An 18,338-nucleotide genomic window follows, 5' to 3' on the forward strand; every position below is an offset into this window, starting at 1 on the left:
CAGCATTACCACTTTCCATGTGAGATATTTTAAGTCCACAGTGGTGAGTGGTTCAAACCAATGTGATTTTAGGAACCCAAAAACTACATTGAGATCCCAAGGTGCCACTGGAGGCACAAAAGGAGGCTGTATATGCAGTACCCCCTTGACAAACGTCTGAACTTCAGGAACTGAAGCTAGTTATTTTTTGAAGAATATCGACAGGGCCGAAATTTGAACCTTAATGGACCCTAATTTTAGGCCCATAGACAGTCCTGTTTGCAGGAAATGCAGGAAACGACCCAGTTGAAATTCCTCTGTAGGGGCCTTCCTGGCCTCACACCACGCAACATATTTACGCCAAATACGGTGATAATGTTGCACAGTTACATCCTTCCTGGCTTTGATCAGGGTAGGGATGACTTCATCCGGAATGCCTTTTTCCTTCAGGATCCGGCGTTCAACCGCCATGCCGTCAAACGCAGCCGCGGTAAGTCTTGGAACAGACAGGGTCCCTGCTGGAGCAGGTCCTTTCTTAGAGGTAGAGGCCACGGGTCTTCCGTGAGCATCTCTTGTAGTTCCGGGTACCAAGTCCTTCTTGGCCAATCCGGAGCCACGAGTATAGTCCTTACTCCTCTCCTTCTTATGATTCTCAGTACCTTGGGTATGAGAGGCAGAGGAGGGAACACATACACTGACTGGTACACCCACGGTGTTACCAGAGCGTCCACAGCTATTGCCTGAGGGTCCCTTGACCTGGCGCAATATCTGTCCAGTTTTTTGTTGAGGCGGGACGCCATCATGTCCCCCTTTAGTTTTTCCCAACGGTTCACAATCATGTGGAAGACTTCTGGGTGAAGTCCCCACTCCCCCGGGTGGAGGTCGTGTCTGCTGAGGAAGTCTGCTTCCCAGTTGTCCACTCCCGGAATGAACACTGCTGACAGTGCTATCACATGATTTTCCGCCCAGCGAAGAATCCTTGCAACTTCCGTCATTGCCCTCCTGCTTCTTGTGCCGCCCTGTCTGTTTACGTGGGCGACTGCCGTGATGTTGTCCGACTGGATCAACACCGGCTGACCCTGAAGCAGAGGCCTTGCCTGACTTAGGGCATTGTAAATGGCCCTTAGTTCCAGGATATTTATGTGAAGTGACGTTTCCATGCTTGACCACAAGCCCTGGAAATTTCTTCCCTGTGTGACTGCTCCCCAGCCTCTCAGGCTGGCATCCGTGGTCACCAGGACCCAGTCCTGAATGCCGAATCTGCGGCCCTCTAGAAGATGAGCACTCTGTAACCACCACAGGAGAGACACCCTTGTCCTTGGAGACAGGGTTATCCGCTGATGCATTTGAAGATGCGACCCGGACCATTTGTCCAGCAGATCCCACTGAAAAGTTCTTGCATGGAATCTGCCGAATGGAATCGCTTCGTAAGAAGCCACCATTTTTCCCAGGACCCTTGTGCATTGATGCACTGACACTTGGCCTGGTTTTAGGAGGTTCCTGACTAGGTCGGATAACTCCCTGGCTTTCTCCTCCGGGAGAAACACCTTTTTCTGGACTGTGTCCAGAATCATCCCTAGGAACAGCAGACGTGTCGTCGGAATCAGCTGCGATTTTGGAATATTTAGAATCCACCCGTGCTGTCGTAGTACTACTTGAGATAGTGCTACTCCGACCTCTAACTGTTCTCTGGACCTTGCCCTTATCAGGAGATCGTCCAAGTAAGGGATAATTAAGACTCCTTTTCTTCGAAGAAGATTCATCATTTCGGCCATTACCTTGGTAAAGACCCGGGGTGCCGTGGACAATCCAAACGGCAGCGTCTGAAACCGATAGTGACAGTTCTGTACCACAAACCTGAGGTACCCTTGGTGAGAAGGGCAAATTGGGACATGGAGGTAAGCATCCTTGATGTCCAGAGACACCATATAGTCCCCCTTCTTCCAGGTTCGCTATCACTGCTCTGAGTGACTCCATCTTGAATTTGAACCTTTGTATGTAAGTGTTCAAGGATTTCAGATTTAAAATAGGTCTCACCGAGCCGTCCGGCTTCGGTACCACAAACAGCGTGGAATAATACCCCTTTCCCTGTTGTAGGAGGGGTACCTTGATTATCACCTGCTGGGAATACAGCTTGTGAATGGCTTCCAATACCGCCTCCCTGTCGGAGGGAGACGTTGGTAAAGCAGACTTCAGGAACCGGCGAGGGGGAGACGTCTCGAATTCCAATTTTGTACCCCTGAGATACTACCTGCAGGATCCAGGGGTCCACTTGCGAGTGAGCCCACTGCGCGCTGAAACTCTTGAGACGGGCCCCCACCGTGCCTGAGTCCGCTTGTAAGGCCCCAGCGTCATGCTGAGGACTTGGCAGAAGCGGGGTAGGGCTTCTGTTCCTGGGAAGAGGCTGCCTGCTGCAGTCTTTTTCCCCTTCCTCTGCCCCGGGGCAGATATGAGTGGCCTTTTGCCCGCTTGCCCTTATGGGGACGAAAGGACTGAGCCTGAAAAGACGGTGTCTTTTTCTGCTGAGAGGTGACCTGGGGTAAAAAGGTGGATTTCCCAGCCGTTGCCGTGGCCACCAGGTCCGATAGACCGACCCCAAATAACTCCTCCCCTTTATACGGCAATACTTCCATATGCCGTTTGGAATCCGCATCACCTGACCACTGTCGCGTCCATAACCCTCTTCTGGCAGAAATGGACGGCGCACTTACTCTTGATGCCAGAGTGCAAATATCCCTCTGTGCATCTCGCATATATAGAAATGCATCCTTTAAATGCTCTATAGTCAATAATATACTGTCCCTGTCCAGGGTATCAATATTTTCAGTCAGGGAATCTGACCAAGCCACCCCAGCACTGCACATCCAGGCTGAGGCGATTGCTGGTCGCAGTATAATACCAGTATGTGTGTATATACTTTTTAGGATATTTTCCAGCTTCCTATCAGCTGGTTCCTTGAGGGCGGCCGTATCAGGAGACGGTAACGCCACTTGTTTTGATAAGCGTGTGAGCGCCTTATCTACCCTAGGGGGTGTTTCCCAACGCGCCCTAACCTCTGGCGGGAAAGGGTATAATGCCAATAATTTTTTAGAAATTAGCAGTTTTTTATCGGGGGAAACCCACGCTTCATCACACACCTCATTTAATTCATCTGATTCAGGAAAAACTACGGGTAGTTTTTTCACACCCCACATAATACCCTTTTTTGTGGTACTTGTAGTATCAGAAATGTTCAAAACCTCCTTCATTGCCGTGATCATGTAACGTGTGGCCCTACTGGAAAATACGTTTGTTTCCTCACCGTCGACACTGGAGTCAGTGTCCGTGTCTGGGTCTGTGTCGACCATCTGAGGTAACGGGCGCTTTAGAGCCCCTGACGGTGTTTGAGACGCCTGTACAGGTAATAACTGATTTGCCGGCTGTCTCATGTCGTCAACAGTCTTTTGTAAAGTGCTGACACTATCACGTAATTCCTTCCATAAGACCATCCAGTCAGGTGTCGACTCCCTAGGGGGTGACATCACTATTACAGGCAATTGCTCCGCCTCCATACCATTTTCCTCCTCATACATGTCGACACAACGTACCGACACACAGCACACACACAGGGAATGCTCTGATAGAGGACAGGACCCCACTAGCCCTTTGGGGAGAGGGAGAGTTTGCCAGCACACACCAGAGCGCTATATATATATACAGGGATAACCTTATATAAGTGTTTTTCCCTTATATAGCTGCTGTATAGATTTATCTGCCAAATTAGTGCCCCCCCTCTCTTGTTTTACCCTGTTTCTGTAGTGCAGGACTGCAGGGGAGAGTCAGGGAGCTTCCCTCCAACGGAGCTGTGAGGAAAAATGGCGCCAGTGTGCTGAGGAGATAGGCCGCCGAGAAGGGGGCGGAGCCTTTCTCCCGCTTTTTTAAGGAAAAATTGGCAGGGGTTAAATGCATCCATATAGCCCAGGAGCTATATGTGATGTATTTTTTGCCATATAAGGTGTTTTTATTGCGTCTCAGGGCGCCCCCCCCCAGCGCCCTGCACCCTCAGTGACCGGAGTGTGAAGTGTGCTGAGAGCAATGGCGCACAGCTGCGGTGCTGTGCGCTACCTTATTGAAGACAGGACGTCTTCTGCCGCCGATTTTCCGGACCTCTTCAGTCTTCTGGCTCTGTAAGGGGGCCGGCGTCGCGGCTCTGGGACCCATCCATGGCTGGGCCTGTGATCGTCCCTCTGGAGCCAATGTCCAGTAGCCTAAGAAGCCCAATCCACTCTGCACGCAGGTGAGTTCGCTTCTTCTCCCCTTAGTCCCTCGGTGCAGTGAACCTGTTGCCAGCAGGATTCACTGAAAGTAAAAAACCTATACTTAAACTTTTTTACTAAACAGCTCAGGAGAGCCACCTAGTGAGCACCCTTCTCGTTCGGGCACAAAAATCTAACTGAGGCTTGGAGGGTGGTCATAGGGGGAGGAGCCAGTGCACACCAGGTAGTCCTAAAGCTTTTACTTTTGTGCCCAGTCTCCTGCGGAGCCGCTATTCCCCATGGTCCTTTCGGAGTCCCCAGCATCCACTAGGACGTCAGAGAAATACTGTTTTAGAATTGTGCTAATTACATTTTAAAAGCAAAGGGTATCATTACACATCACAGCATGGCTGCTACATTTACACATGTTTACAGCATAGTTCTTTTGCCTTCTACGAACAAGTCTTTTACAAACAAATCCTCATCATTCACAGTTGAGGCACTTTCATTGTCTACTGAATCAATAATCAAAATCATGTATCACTACACTATGCACCAGTGGCATCACTGTGCCTCATGCGTCAGGGGTGGGACTAGTTCCAAATTACTTAATAAGCAGAATATGCTTCAGCCTACTGTGTGCAGGTTACAGGTTCACTTTAATGAACATTACTACACAGCATGTAAAAGTAGGTCAAACTCTGGAGTTTACAAAACATGCATCTTCTTCTGTAAATGTGCCATATAATGTATCTGTATGGAGTCGGTCAGTTTCTCTATGGCTGAGGTATACTCTAAGGGGTAAATTTACTAAGGTGGAGCGTCTTTTTTTATTTTATTTTTTTAAGAACTGGTGAAGTTGCCCATAGCAACCAATCACATTCTATTTATTATCTGCTAGATAAATGTTAAGTAGAATCTGATTGGTTGCTATGGGCAACATCACCACAGTTCTAAAAAAACCTCCTACCCTAGAGAATTTACCCCATTAAGTTATACTGCAGCACTGGCCTACATATACGATGAGACATACAACACGTATGTGTTTGTGTAGTGTGTGAAGTGTGTGTTATCTGCTAGGTTATCTTCTGGCTCCATGCATTTAACGTTGTGTCATCTGGTGTCTTCTCATCATTAGATTATTAATTTTCAAACGCTCTACTGCCTAATTAGAGACCAAAATTATATTATTAGATAACCTAGGCTTCTGTCTATGGGGGTCATTTCGAGTTAAACGCACGTAGCAACTTTTTGCTGCTCGTATTATCAACTAGACGCCGCCTATGGGGGAGTGTATTTTAGCATAGCAGGGCTGCGATCGCTTGTGCAGCCCTGCTATGCTAAAAAAGTTTTGTGGAAAACAAGACTAGCCCTGCAGTTACTTACCCTGTGCGATGGATCCAGCGATGAAGATCCCGGAACTTGACGTCAGACATCTGCCCTCCAAATGCCTGGACACGCCTGCGTTCGCTGTTCCACTCTCAGAAAACGGTCAGTTGACGCCCTGGAACGCCTTCTGCCTGTCACTTTTCTTGCGATCGCGGCAGCGATCGCTTTCTTCATTATTCTTGCCGTCGCTAGGCAATGACACGCGTGCGCAGAACCAACCCATTCGCAGCGCTGCGAAGAACCGCAGTGTGCGAACGGGTCGGAATGACCCCCTATGACCCAGACTACTGTAACTGATAACCCATTTATCAAGTACTTTATTTCGACAAATGGAGGGGAGGTGGTGCCTAAAAGTATGTTGCCTAGGGCCCTACACCATGCTCTAACTCGGACTGAACATGAGCAGTACATTTCCATGTTCCCCTATTTGTTTCCCATGGTCAATACTTAATAATACAATGTATTCTTAAAACTTTAAGGCTTGTTTAATATGATTTCGAACTATGTATATATACACTGTCTACAACTATAGTTAATAGGTCGACACCATATGGTTTACCATCCATGTGGACTACGTTTGGGAATAGTAACACCTTGCCTGAAGCGTTTCGAGCATGCAAAGGTCTACGTTACCACTAAGGGGGGGTCACAGGTGATGAAACATACAAACCGACACAAAAACATAAGGAAACTGGTGTCAACCTTTTTTTGTGACAATTTCCATGTCAACATTTTGATCGTGATGACCTTTGTACGGTCTACAGGCCTCCATCCACTAGTCAGATTTGGGCAGTTTTCTTCAGATTTCGATGCATCTGACCGTCATATCTGAAGAAAAGTGTCACATCGGATGGCTCTTCAGATCCAATGCTCACTCCCGTGTCAGATATGTCTGAACTACAGATCTCTGAGGCTGCCCCAACTATTTATCTGAATCTGAAGAAAACAGGTGCACATCGGAGTGTTTTTTTTACTTCAGATGTATCTGATCAGATTCATCTGAAGCGTCACTTGACTGGCATCTCCCTGACCACTCCCACCCACCAAGAGGGGGAACAGCGGCAGCAGCAGCATCAGATCAATCACATGTAGCATGTGTGCATCAGATATATCTGATGCGATCTGGCACATGATATATTGCATCAGATATATCTGAAGTGAATGTAATGAAAATTAAAGCCAGGGTCTGATTCGATTCCCGGGACGCTCCCGGGAGAGTTCAAGAGAAATCTGATGCTATCTGCAGTTCAGACAAGTCTGAGTAGTGGATGGCCACCTTACCTTTTACCTGTTGACCTTTTGACCCTGTTGACCATATGGTGTCGACCTATTAGCTGTCTATTTAATAACTGTAGATCTTTTATACCACACCCTGTTTAATAAAATAGTAAAACTGTGCTATACATTTTTTCCCCACTATGGGATGTACTATTATTATCCTTTAGTTACATGGCATAACTAGGGTTCCCGTGTGCTCCATCCACCCTATCAGCATCATTAGAACCAGTCACCGGGCCAGCTCTGCCATGCTGCCTCAGTATGCCATCTTCTATTCACTGCCTCACCAGGTGATGGGAGTATATTTGAGGCTCATTATGTGTAGGCAGCATTACTGAGGGCATTATGTGTAATGGGTACTACTGTGGGCATTATATGTAAAGCACACTGCTCTGTAAATTTTGTGTAAAGGGCACTACTATTGGCATTATGTGAAAGGGGCACTACTACTGTGGGTATTATCTGCAAGAGGCACTACTACTGTGGGCATCATCTGCAAGAGGCACTACTATTGTGGGCATTCTGTGTATAAGGGGCACTACTGCTGTGAGCATTAAGCGTAAGGGGCACTGCTGCTGTGGGTATTAAGCTGTGGGGCCCTACTGCTGTGGGTATTATGCGTAAGGGGCACTACTGCTTTGGGCATTATGCATAAGGAGCACTACTGCTTTGGGCATTATGTGTAGGGGGCACTACTGCTTTGGGCATTATGTGTAGGGGGCACTACTGCTTTGGGCATTATGTGTAGGGGGCACTACTACTGTGGACATTATCTGCAAGGGGCACTACTACGGTGGACATTATGTGTAAGGGGCACTACTACTGTGGGCATTGTGTGTAAGGGGCACTACTACTGTGGGCATTATGTGTATAAGAGCGCTCCTGTGTAAGAGCGTAACGTGTGTAAGGGGTACTACTGTGTGATGTAATATGAATAAGAGGCACTACTGTGTGTCATCATGTGAATAAGGGATATTACTATGTGGTGTCATGGGAATCATGGGCACTACAATTTAAAAAAGCAAACTATTATATACTGAGTTTGCTATTTTAAACTCAAATAACAAGCTACATATACAATAGGGCAGTACGGACGGTGTAATTTATTTATTTACAGTTTCTTTTATAGCGCAGCAAATTCCGTTGTGCTTTACAACTGGAAATAACAATGATATAACAAAACTGGGTAATAACAAACAGTCATAGAGGAAGGAGGGTCCTGCTCGCAAGCTTACAATCTATAGATGGTTAGCATTACTGCCTCCCAGCACTGAGGTCATGGGTTCAATTCCTACCATGGCCCTAACTGTGCGGAGTTTGTATATTCTCCCCGTACTTGCGTGGGTTTCCTCCGGGTTCTCCGGTTTCCTCCCACAAACCAAAAATATACTGGTAGGTTAATTGGCTCCCAACAAAATGAACCATAGGGTGAATGTGTCTGTGTGTACATGTGATAAGGAAGCTAGATTGTAAGCTCCACTGGGGCAGGGACTGATGTGAATGGGCAAATATTCTCTGTAAAGCGCTGCGGTAAATGTGTGCGCTATATAAATAACTGGTAATAAATAAATAAATTATATAATTGAGAATATTAAAGTGTTTTTTTTTTTGTTTTGTTTTGTTTTTTTAAATAGGACCTTTATTTTTATAGTACCTTTTTTTATGAAAGTGATTTGGGTTTTTTAAAGAACCTTTTCTATTGCATCTATCTATCGCAGGACGTTATGGGATCGACCGTGACTATGTTGATCCCAGAATGTATGTGCTGGCATGCTGACAATGTTAACATGCTATTTACAGCATGTTAACTGGATTGAGAGCACGACTTGAAACATGCTAACTGTATGTTTACAGTTGCAATACCGATCCAATAAACATGCTCTAAGGAACATTGCTAACCTTGGTCACGTGTCAGTGCCTGCATTCTGGGATCAACATAGTCAGTGTCGATTCCACATATTTATTTTTCACATTTTTATTCTCTCCTCTTCACTTATTGTAAAATAGTGCTAGACACGCCTGGTATGTGGCACTAGACACGTTCCTTTGGAAGGTGCACACTGTAATAAAATGTGCTGTGTACGCCTAAGGTCATAATGTCAACAATCATATGATGTCAACATTGAACATGTCACCAACTGCAAAATGTCGGCACGTTCACAGCTTTGAAATGTGAAATGTCGACATTCTGCATGGGCCAGCAGCAGAGAGTTAAGGTTAGTTTTAGTGGTTAGGGATATATTCACCGCTGGAAGATCTGCTGGATCCACCGAAGGACATCATCACCTGACCACCAGGCCCGAATCACACACCGGAAGCCATAGGACCTGTTGTACCAGGTAAGTCACCATTAGACCACCAGGGACATTTAGTCAAAATTCTACATGATGTCGGACGAGGTCAATGTCGACACGTCAAACATACCACACTCCCGACTACACTACACTGCTAGGATTGGTTCTTTTGGCAACATCCCTTTATTAGGGATGCGTTTAATTTGCCGGCTGTCGAGATCCCGGCGGTCAGGATACAGACGCCGGAATCCTGACAGTCGACAATGCCACCAGCCGGAATCCTGGTGTAACAGGAATATTCCAACTATATGTCCACAACACGAGCGCAGCGAGCCACCGAGTACGCAGCATGGAAAGCGCAGCAAGCCCACAAGGGGACTCTTTGCGCTCGCCCCGCTGCCGGCATGCTGGCAGGCAGGATGTTGCTGTCGGGATATTGACAGCCGGCATCCCGTCCGCCGGTAAATCATACTTTTTACTCTTTGCAATTCTTATTAAGTAGGCCCGACTGTGTCTAATACACATAATTACATTATCTGGTAATTAGCTTAATTAACAAAGACATCTGTAGTTTCATAAGTCTCTGTCTGCACATATCTGGTTATCAGCAGACCAAATTTTAGTCCTGAAAATCCCAGGAATACACATTTGATTTTGAACAGACACACAAATCAATTACTGTAGGCTGCAGACGGGTGTGGATTATCAGATCTACACTAAAGAGGGCTACAGTCAATAGGTCTACCACTAATGGGAGACATGCATTAGGCCAACAGGGTCAAAAGGTCGACATAGAATAGGCAGACATTAGAAAAGGTCGACAGTGTCAAAATGTCAACATGGTAAAAAAAATGTCGACACACAAAAGGTAGACAAACAAGCCCCATTAGTGTACTGCGTCGGCTCGTCATGCTTCGGGCAAGGTTACTATTCCCAGTTGTAGTCCACTTGAATGGTAATATATGAACAAGTTGAAAAACAAACAAACAAAACTTCTGTCTACCATATGTGTCGACCATTGGCATGTCGACCTTTTGACCCTATCAACCTGTTGAACTGTCTACCTTTTACATGTCGACATTTTGACCCTGTTGACCTAATGCATGTCTACGATTAATGGTAGATCTATTGAATGTAGACCTTCTTAGTGTAGCTCTATAGTCCGGATACCGCTGCACACAGAGCAATATCTGACCAATCTGATTGTAAACAATCAAATGAAATCACCAAATTTACAAATGTACTGTATGGGCAGTTTTAGACAAAGCGTTTCTAGGAAGAGTCCTTATTTACTTATGCTAACAACACAAAGACTGGTCCAACTGGTGACCACTGAGCAATACGATCACTTTATAACTTAAGGTTAATTGTATGCAAAAGGACGACGTATCGTATGCGATCCTGCCGCCCAGGAAGCTTCTGGGCAGTTCTAGGGCAACATATGCAACTTCTCCCCTCAGAGAAGTTACAGTAGTGTATGGCCACCTTTAGACACTCAATTGGATGGCCAAATTTGCTAAGCACTCAGGTAGAGTGAGAAATCACAATTTATGCCAGTAACGTCTACAGATGATCCCAGAGAGGGGCAATAATGGACATGTACCAATCATATTTATGGGCACATGGGATAATTATTTGTTCGGATCATGCATTCAGGGCCGCCATCAGAGGGATGCTGGGGGCACATCTGTCCCGGGCCCAGCCTCTCTAACAGAGAGAGGAGGGCCCAGGATGCTCATGCAGCCACCTGCCACCGTCCGTGGTCGTCCCCGCTGTTCTGCCGCTGTCCTCCGAACCTCCGCCACAGAGGAGACAGTTATTTAAGATAATAGAGGAGCCCTCTAGTATCTTGAATAACTGTCTCCTCTGAGGCGGTGGCCATTTTGGGAGGGACATTTTCAATATAGTTGCAGGAGGACGGAGGAGAGCAGCAGAACAGTGGGGATGGAGGCGAGCAGGCAGTGGCCCATGTATGTATGCATGCATGTGTGTGTATATAACACACACACACACACACACACACACACACACACACACACACACACACACATTCATTAACTGGTGCAATTCTAAAGCTGACTCCTCCACAGTAGGGGGTGGCCAGCCTATTTTGTCAGTCCCAGGCCCAGCAATTTCTGATGGCAGTCCTGCATGCATTGTCCTTATTTTAGGGTCACAGATGTACTAGGTGATATATGGTAAATTTCCCAGTATCAACACATATAGGTAAATGTATGAACTGTCGATATGAGGGGGGGAGCGGTATCAGCGCACGTTATGTGCGCTATACCACTCCCCCCCCATGTATGATAGCCGCGGTGATTGCCCAGTGACAGGAGCGCTATGCGCCCCTGTCCATATCGGCGCTGCTCTCTATAAGATAGTAGGCCGATATGCGTGGGCAATATATGAACGATCAGCACCGCTGACCATTCTGACACCTGCAGCTATCGATTTCGACAGCTGAAGGTGGCGCTGCCCATTCACTACAGCAGGGACAGATCTGTGCACGCGCAGAGGAGCCGGCCAGGAAGGAGACACAGCGCGTTAGCACTAAGGTTATGCGCTCTGTGCCTGGGAAGACATCGCCGGGGGGAGGAGTTTTCACTTTCTATTCAGTATAGTGTATTTAAATATATGTACTACATTTCCCTATTGCAGTATCTATTTACAAATAATAATAATAATAATAATAATAATAATAATAACAATAATAACAACAACAACAACACCATCACATTAAAAGCTTCATAAAGAGCTGACAAATGACTTTTTTTTTTTTTTTTTTTTTGAAAGGTCAAAGATAAAAGTAAAAATATATATATCCTATACTTCACTATATGGCAAGCACTGGGACAATGTTAGAGTAATCATATGTAATAGACGACAGTAACATAAGTATTCATAACATGGGATTAAATCATAAATACTTTGTACTTGACTTAAAGAAAACCTACAAATTGATGCAAACAAAATATAGTTAATTTATATTTTTCCTTTATAGGTTTAATTCCTGAGCAAGGCCCTATCTGTGCAGAGTCTGTATGTCCCCCATGATAGCGTGGGTTACCTCCTAGTAGGTTAATTGGCTTCTGACAAAGGGCGGGATGTACTAAGGGATTCGACGAGCAGAAAGAGTCCCCTTGTGGGCTTGCTGTGCTGCGCTCACCACAGGATCTATGGGTGTCGTGGCAATAGATTCTGTGTTGCGCAGGTATTCTGGCTGGCGGCATTGCCGGCTGTCGGGATTCTGGTCTTGGTATCCTGACCGGCAGGATCCCGACAGCTGGCAAATTAAACGGATCCCGTACTAAGCATATGCGGTACATCCTGCCACACATTACATTGATACGAATTACATATGTACTAACATATGCAATCAGTATCGCAAAGGACAGCTCTCCCAATTAGAGCCGTCATTTACAATCAGCGCCGGACCCTGGACATCCGGGTTTCGACCCTAGAAGTCCATCTGCACATGTGCAGAGTGACACAGTGGCTGCTCCAGGAGGTACTGGGAGAGATCCGATCGAATCCCTCTCAGGAGGAATGTAGTAAGTCCATAGTGATGGGCAGAAGCTGGAATCTCTGCAATGAAGCCTCAAGATGCAGTGCTTAGTACAATTGGAGAGGCAGTAATAACCCTGGGGGATGCGGTCAAGATCCCGCCGGACGGAATCCCAGCGGTCGGAATACCGACACCGGGATCCCGACATATTCTCCCTCTGTGGGTGTCCACGTCACCCATAGAGGGAGAATAAATTAGTGTGCCGAGCGTGGCGAGGCACCGTGCCCGCAGCGTGGCAAGGCACCGTGCCCGTCGGGATCCTGGTGGCATTATTCCGACCACCGGGATTCCGTCCGGCGGTAATACGTACTGATCCCAACCCTGGAAACTAGGGGGGTAATACAGACCTGATCGCTCGCTAGCGTTTTTTGCAGTGCTGCGATCAGGTCAGAACTGCGCATGCACAAGCGCGTCGCACGAGTACAAAGCAGATCATTGCTGTGCGATGGGTTTTTACGAAGTAACCATTCGCACAGCCGATCGCAAGGAGATTGACAGGAAGAAGACGTTTGTGGGTGGCAACTGACCGTTTTCAGGGGGTGGTTGGAAAAACGCAGACATGTCCAAACATTTGCAAGGGCGGGTGTCTGACGTAAATTCCGGCCCCGGACAGGCTGAAGTGATCACAGCGGCTGAGTAAGTCCTGGGCAACTCAAACTGGACAACGTTTTTTTGTACCGCTCGGCTGCACATGCGATCGCACACTTGCACATATAAAATACACTCCCTGGTGGGCGGCGACTATACAAATGCAGGACTGCAAAAAACAGCTAGCGAGCTATCAGGTCTGAATTACCCCCCAGGTTTATACCGCATTTTCCATTTAGTACATCCCACCCGGGTTACTAAAGGTAGTAGGTGGCGGCGTGGATACTAGAAGAACTATCCCGCTGACCTAGCTCCTCAGCCTGGTGTCGTGGCTCCTCCCCCTGACGTCAGAGGTCCTTTCTCCAACTTGGATCTAGCATCTACAGTGTGTACATGTGTTAGTAAATTTAGAATGGAAGTTCCATTAGTGCAGGGTCTGATGTGAATGAGACTCCCTGTAATGTGCTGCACAAAATGTGTACACAATTAACTGTTAATAAATGTCACTATTAAAAAAGAGAGTTTAGTGCAGGTATACTGTAGGTTATTGAGGATATTTTTAAATAACCTTTGCAAATAAAATACATAAGGCCAGGACAACAAGGTAACAATTTAAGATAACACTAAACTATCAGAGGTTGGCCCTGTTGGACAAGAAGCAACTTTCAGCTGATGTGCAAGTTCACTTTAGTACATAGCAGGGACAGTTTTGTTAAAAAAGCAAAATTCTGTAGCAATATACACTGCCGCAATTAAGAACCCTAAACGTTTTTTGTTATTCAAAGTTTTGTGTTTCCTTTTACATTCTCCCTGATGTAGTATTTAAGATTCCTTGTAAATGTGAAAAAAAATATTTTAAGTTATTAAAGCCCCAAGGCCACAGCATGTAACAGCAACTAGTAACAGCAGGTGAACAAAGCTGATCCTATCAAACTAGGCCCATACACACTTGACGATGCACATGTTGTTAACGACTTCCCTTGAACAGCTGAGCAAACGACATAAGCATACACACTACCAACGACCAAAGACCATTCATCGTTGAAGCATCCAAGCTGAACAGTTTATTAAAATAATGAGCTGGGAACAGGGCTGGTGAACAGTGGCTTGGTCGTTGGTCTTTCGTCATTTAAGGTCCATACACACTTAACGATATAATGAGCGACGTCGCTCATTTTCCCCCTCCTTGAGCGATGTCGCTCATTTTATCGTTAAGTGTGTATGCCGCCAACGACGACCGATGCGCGGCCCCGCGGGTCGGCAACGATCGTCGCTGTCGGTAGGGCATGCATGAAGGATGTGGACTGTCGTCCACGACCTTCATGCAGGGCTGGCGGGGGCGTGACGTCACTGAGCGGTCATATCGCTCAGTGCGTACAGGCGGCCGCCGACCGGCCGGCCCGGGAGGGGGAAACGTTAGACGATGTGGCTCACAGAGCGACATCGTCTAATGTGTATGGGCCTTACACCATACACATTCAACGACGTCTCTGGTCGGTAACGACCATAGTGGAAATTGAGCATACATGCTCCAAAGATACAAACAAACTGTAGCAGCGCTAATGAATAATTATCACATAAGATTAAGGTAAAAGTATATAACAATTTAATATATTGGCAATTTCTGCCTAATAAACAAAAAAGTGCACAGCTAGTATACTTAAAAATGTTAAAAATAACTTGGGTCTCATTTGTAAAAATGCCTTTGGTAAGCAGTCCGTTCCTATTACATGAACTGGATAAGCAGATGAACAATTGTGAGTAAAGACTGACTGCGCAGTCTAACCATCCAACTTTACCCGTGCCGCTAGAGGTGAAGTCCCTTGGGAATGATTGTGGTATTGTACATCCAAACGGGTTTCCTCAGTATGATGCGGTGTCCTTTTGTTAAAGGTGATAATTGGCGGGATGTTGGAGAGTTGATTACTCCGTGTATCTGCAGCAGTAATTGTCCAGTTCTGGTCCGGATATAGGCAATAAGATGGCAGATGATGACCCAATGCAATGACTCCTGACGCGTTTCACTGTACAACCTACAGCTTTTTCAAAGGATAAATTTGTGGCTGGACTGGTCAGATATTTATACCAGTACTAATCAGCTGAACTATCTGCACCTGTACACTCAATCCAACTAATAAACAGATATAGTGTTCAAAAGCGTATATATACCATAGCAGTTATATTCTAATTAATAAAAAAAAAAAAATATGTACTAATAGGAGTTCTTTTTACATACTAAATAAATTAATTAAGAAATAATTGTTGTATTATTATGAACTACATGTCACATGTTGTTTCTAACCCGGAAGTAGTTTACACACAATATTACGAATTTTAATAAATATATGGTATAAAATAGGAATGTCCTGTTTAATCAGGTGAGTCTGTCCACAATCATTCCCAAGGGACTTCACCTCTAGCGGCACGGGTAAAGTTGGATGGTTAGACTGCGCAGTCAGTCTTTACTCACAATTGTTCATCTGCTTATCCAGTTCATGTAATAGGAACGGACTGCTTACCAAAGGCATTTTTACAAATGAGACCCAAGTTATTTTTAACATTTTTAAGTATACTAGCTGTGCACTTTTTTGTTTATTAGGCAGAAATTGCCAATATATTAAATTGTTATATACTTTTACCTTAATCTTATGTGATAATTATTCATTAGCGCTGCTACAGTTTGTTTGTGTTTTGCCTTTTTGGGTGTGACTACCCCATTTGAATTAGCAGCAGCATTAGAGTTGCGGCAACCTACAGCGCCCGATCCATTACCTATTGGTATATTTTCATGCTCCAAAGATAAGCGAGGGTCGTTAACGTCCCGCGCATCGGTGGTCGTCTGATGCATACACACTTGACGATATAATGAGCGACGTCGTTGATGAGGGCTGAAATGAACAACGTCACTCATTTTATCGTCAAGTGTGTATGGGCCTTAATGATCTGGTGTTTGGTAAATACCATAGTTAGAAAAATATTTACAGTTCAATAAAATAAAAGGAAATAAAAAATAACAATAATAATAATAAAAAACAATATGGATAACTGTGTTGGCAAGTTGTTTTACATGGAGTATCTGAATAGAAACACTGGATGTGAGATTAGTGCTGAGACAGTGGAGTTGGAGATTAGTTTTCAGACAAACACCTGCAAACCATGAAGAGAAGGTCCATCACTGACTCGCTACACTGTAGAAGGTTTATAATGATTAACCTCTTCCTTACCGGATAAATACCCATTGCAATCCAATGTCTATTACTCTGAGTCAGAGGTCCACATAGACCACTGGTCTGGTGACTTACCCAGCCTTCAAAGGAGTCTGATGGTCCGCAGTTCCTGAGGAGGTCCTGAAAGCTGAGGTTGCAGTTGGCCACAAAGTCATCGTACCCTATAGGGGTCCCATGGAAGACAGCCAGCTCCATCTTGCTCCCCTCACAGATAGTCACACAGAACTCCTCATTGTAGGTGGGCTTATTAGTCCGGTGCTTGACGGTGGTCTTCCCGATGGCGCACTCATCCACATTGATAGTGATGTAAGGGTCCAGTAAGGATGAGCCCTTCTTAAAGACGGAGTGCCTCAGGGACCACCGGGTGGGCTGCAGACCCACCGCTTCTCCGATCTTCAGCTTCAGATTACCACTGAACCTCATGGTCCCAGCCATAGACCTGGAAAGACCTCTGGTGGGGCTTGGTAGCAGGGGGAGATCGAGACTTAAAGCACTCCTTACTGGGGATGTAGGTCTCGGTCACTCTGCACCTGCAGCCAGTCTTCCTCTGCCCATCGCCAGGACTCCCAGAGAGTACTGACCTGCATGGGGGATCAGCCTAGACCTCAGTCAGTGTTTGCAGCCAGTCTCACACTAGTGTGGCTCCGAAAGTTTCTGCACCCCTCCCAAGGGCAGGCACTAGATTAGCAGTAGGCGCAGTCCTTTTCCGTCCTTTAGTAATCAGTGAAGAGTCACCCAGCCTGGGCACAGGGATCCTGCGTAGAGATCAGTTCTGTGCACTGACTGCAGAGTGCATTGCTCAGAGTCCCGAGACTGCTGGTGTGAAGCGAGCAACAACCAGGAAGCTTTCAACTGAAGGTGCGGGGTACAACACTGCCCCTAGCGGCCTGCCACGTTCATTGCAGGCAGTGCATACGTGAGACTACTGTATGTTGCCAATCTACTGTACTTCGTTACAAAGTTGTTAGATACTGTACATGCATATACATTTTAAGCATCATATTAATGCTGCTGCACAGAATTAAACGCGCCGATTGCATGATTACACCAAAGAAACAAGATGAATATTTTGATTGCCAAAACTAAAGTTAAGTACTGTATTTATACGTGTGCTAGATACAAGATGGCAAAAGGAGATTTTGCAGAGGGCAACTTCTGCCAAGATGTGGTAATAGCATGCACATTGCACACAGCACACATATCTATCTATCTATCTATCTATCTATCTATCTATCTATCTATGAGAACAATTAGGATCACAATTGCGTTTCCTGAGTAGTAGTTTATGTTCAGGTGATGTAAGAACATTAGCCTATGGGGGTAATTCCAAGTTGATCGCAGCAGGATTTTTGTTAGCAATTGGGCAAAACCATGTACACTGCAGGGGAGGCAGATATAACATGTGCAGAGAGAGTTAGATTTGGGTGGAGTGTGTTCAATCTGCAATCTAATTTGTAGTGTAAACATAAAGCAGCCAGTATTTACCTTGCACAGAAACAAAATAACCCACCCAAATCTAACTCTTTCTGCACATGTTATATCTGCCTCCCCTGCAGTGCACATGGTTTTGCCCAATTGCTAAAAAAAAAATCCTGCTGCGATCAACTTGGAATTACCCCCTATATACAGACCACATGTTGTGCCTGTTGCTATAGAGACAGGCTTGGACTGGTCCACAGGGTTACAGAGAAAACCACCGGTGGGCCCCACTGCCTGGGCCCACACCTCCTGCTCTAAGGATCAGGATCCAGACTGTGCACTTGAATTATACATCATTCAT

General features: G+C 45.7%; 1 protein-coding gene across 2 annotated transcripts in view; it reads right to left on the reverse strand.

Moving 5' to 3' along the window:
* Positions 1 to 17,706, reverse strand: part of PRKCH (protein kinase C eta) — a 386,129-nt gene extending 368,423 nt beyond the window's left edge. Inside the window, exon 1 of one of the 2 annotated variants that reach the window (XM_063947701.1) lies at positions 16,634 to 17,706. In XM_063947701.1, coding sequence (XP_063803771.1) covers positions 16,634 to 16,993 — 360 coding nt within the window. In that variant the 5' untranslated portion in view covers positions 16,994 to 17,706. Of the gene's footprint in view, positions 1 to 15,130; positions 15,373 to 16,633 lie in introns of those variants that run through there. The other variant, XM_063947703.1, reaches the window with a different exon arrangement.
* Between the last annotated feature and the right edge of the window lie 632 nt (positions 17,707 to 18,338).

This window comes from Pseudophryne corroboree, chromosome 12, assembly GCF_028390025.1.
Source record: "Pseudophryne corroboree isolate aPseCor3 chromosome 12, aPseCor3.hap2, whole genome shotgun sequence".
Lineage (NCBI taxonomy): Eukaryota > Metazoa > Chordata > Amphibia > Anura > Myobatrachidae > Pseudophryne > Pseudophryne corroboree.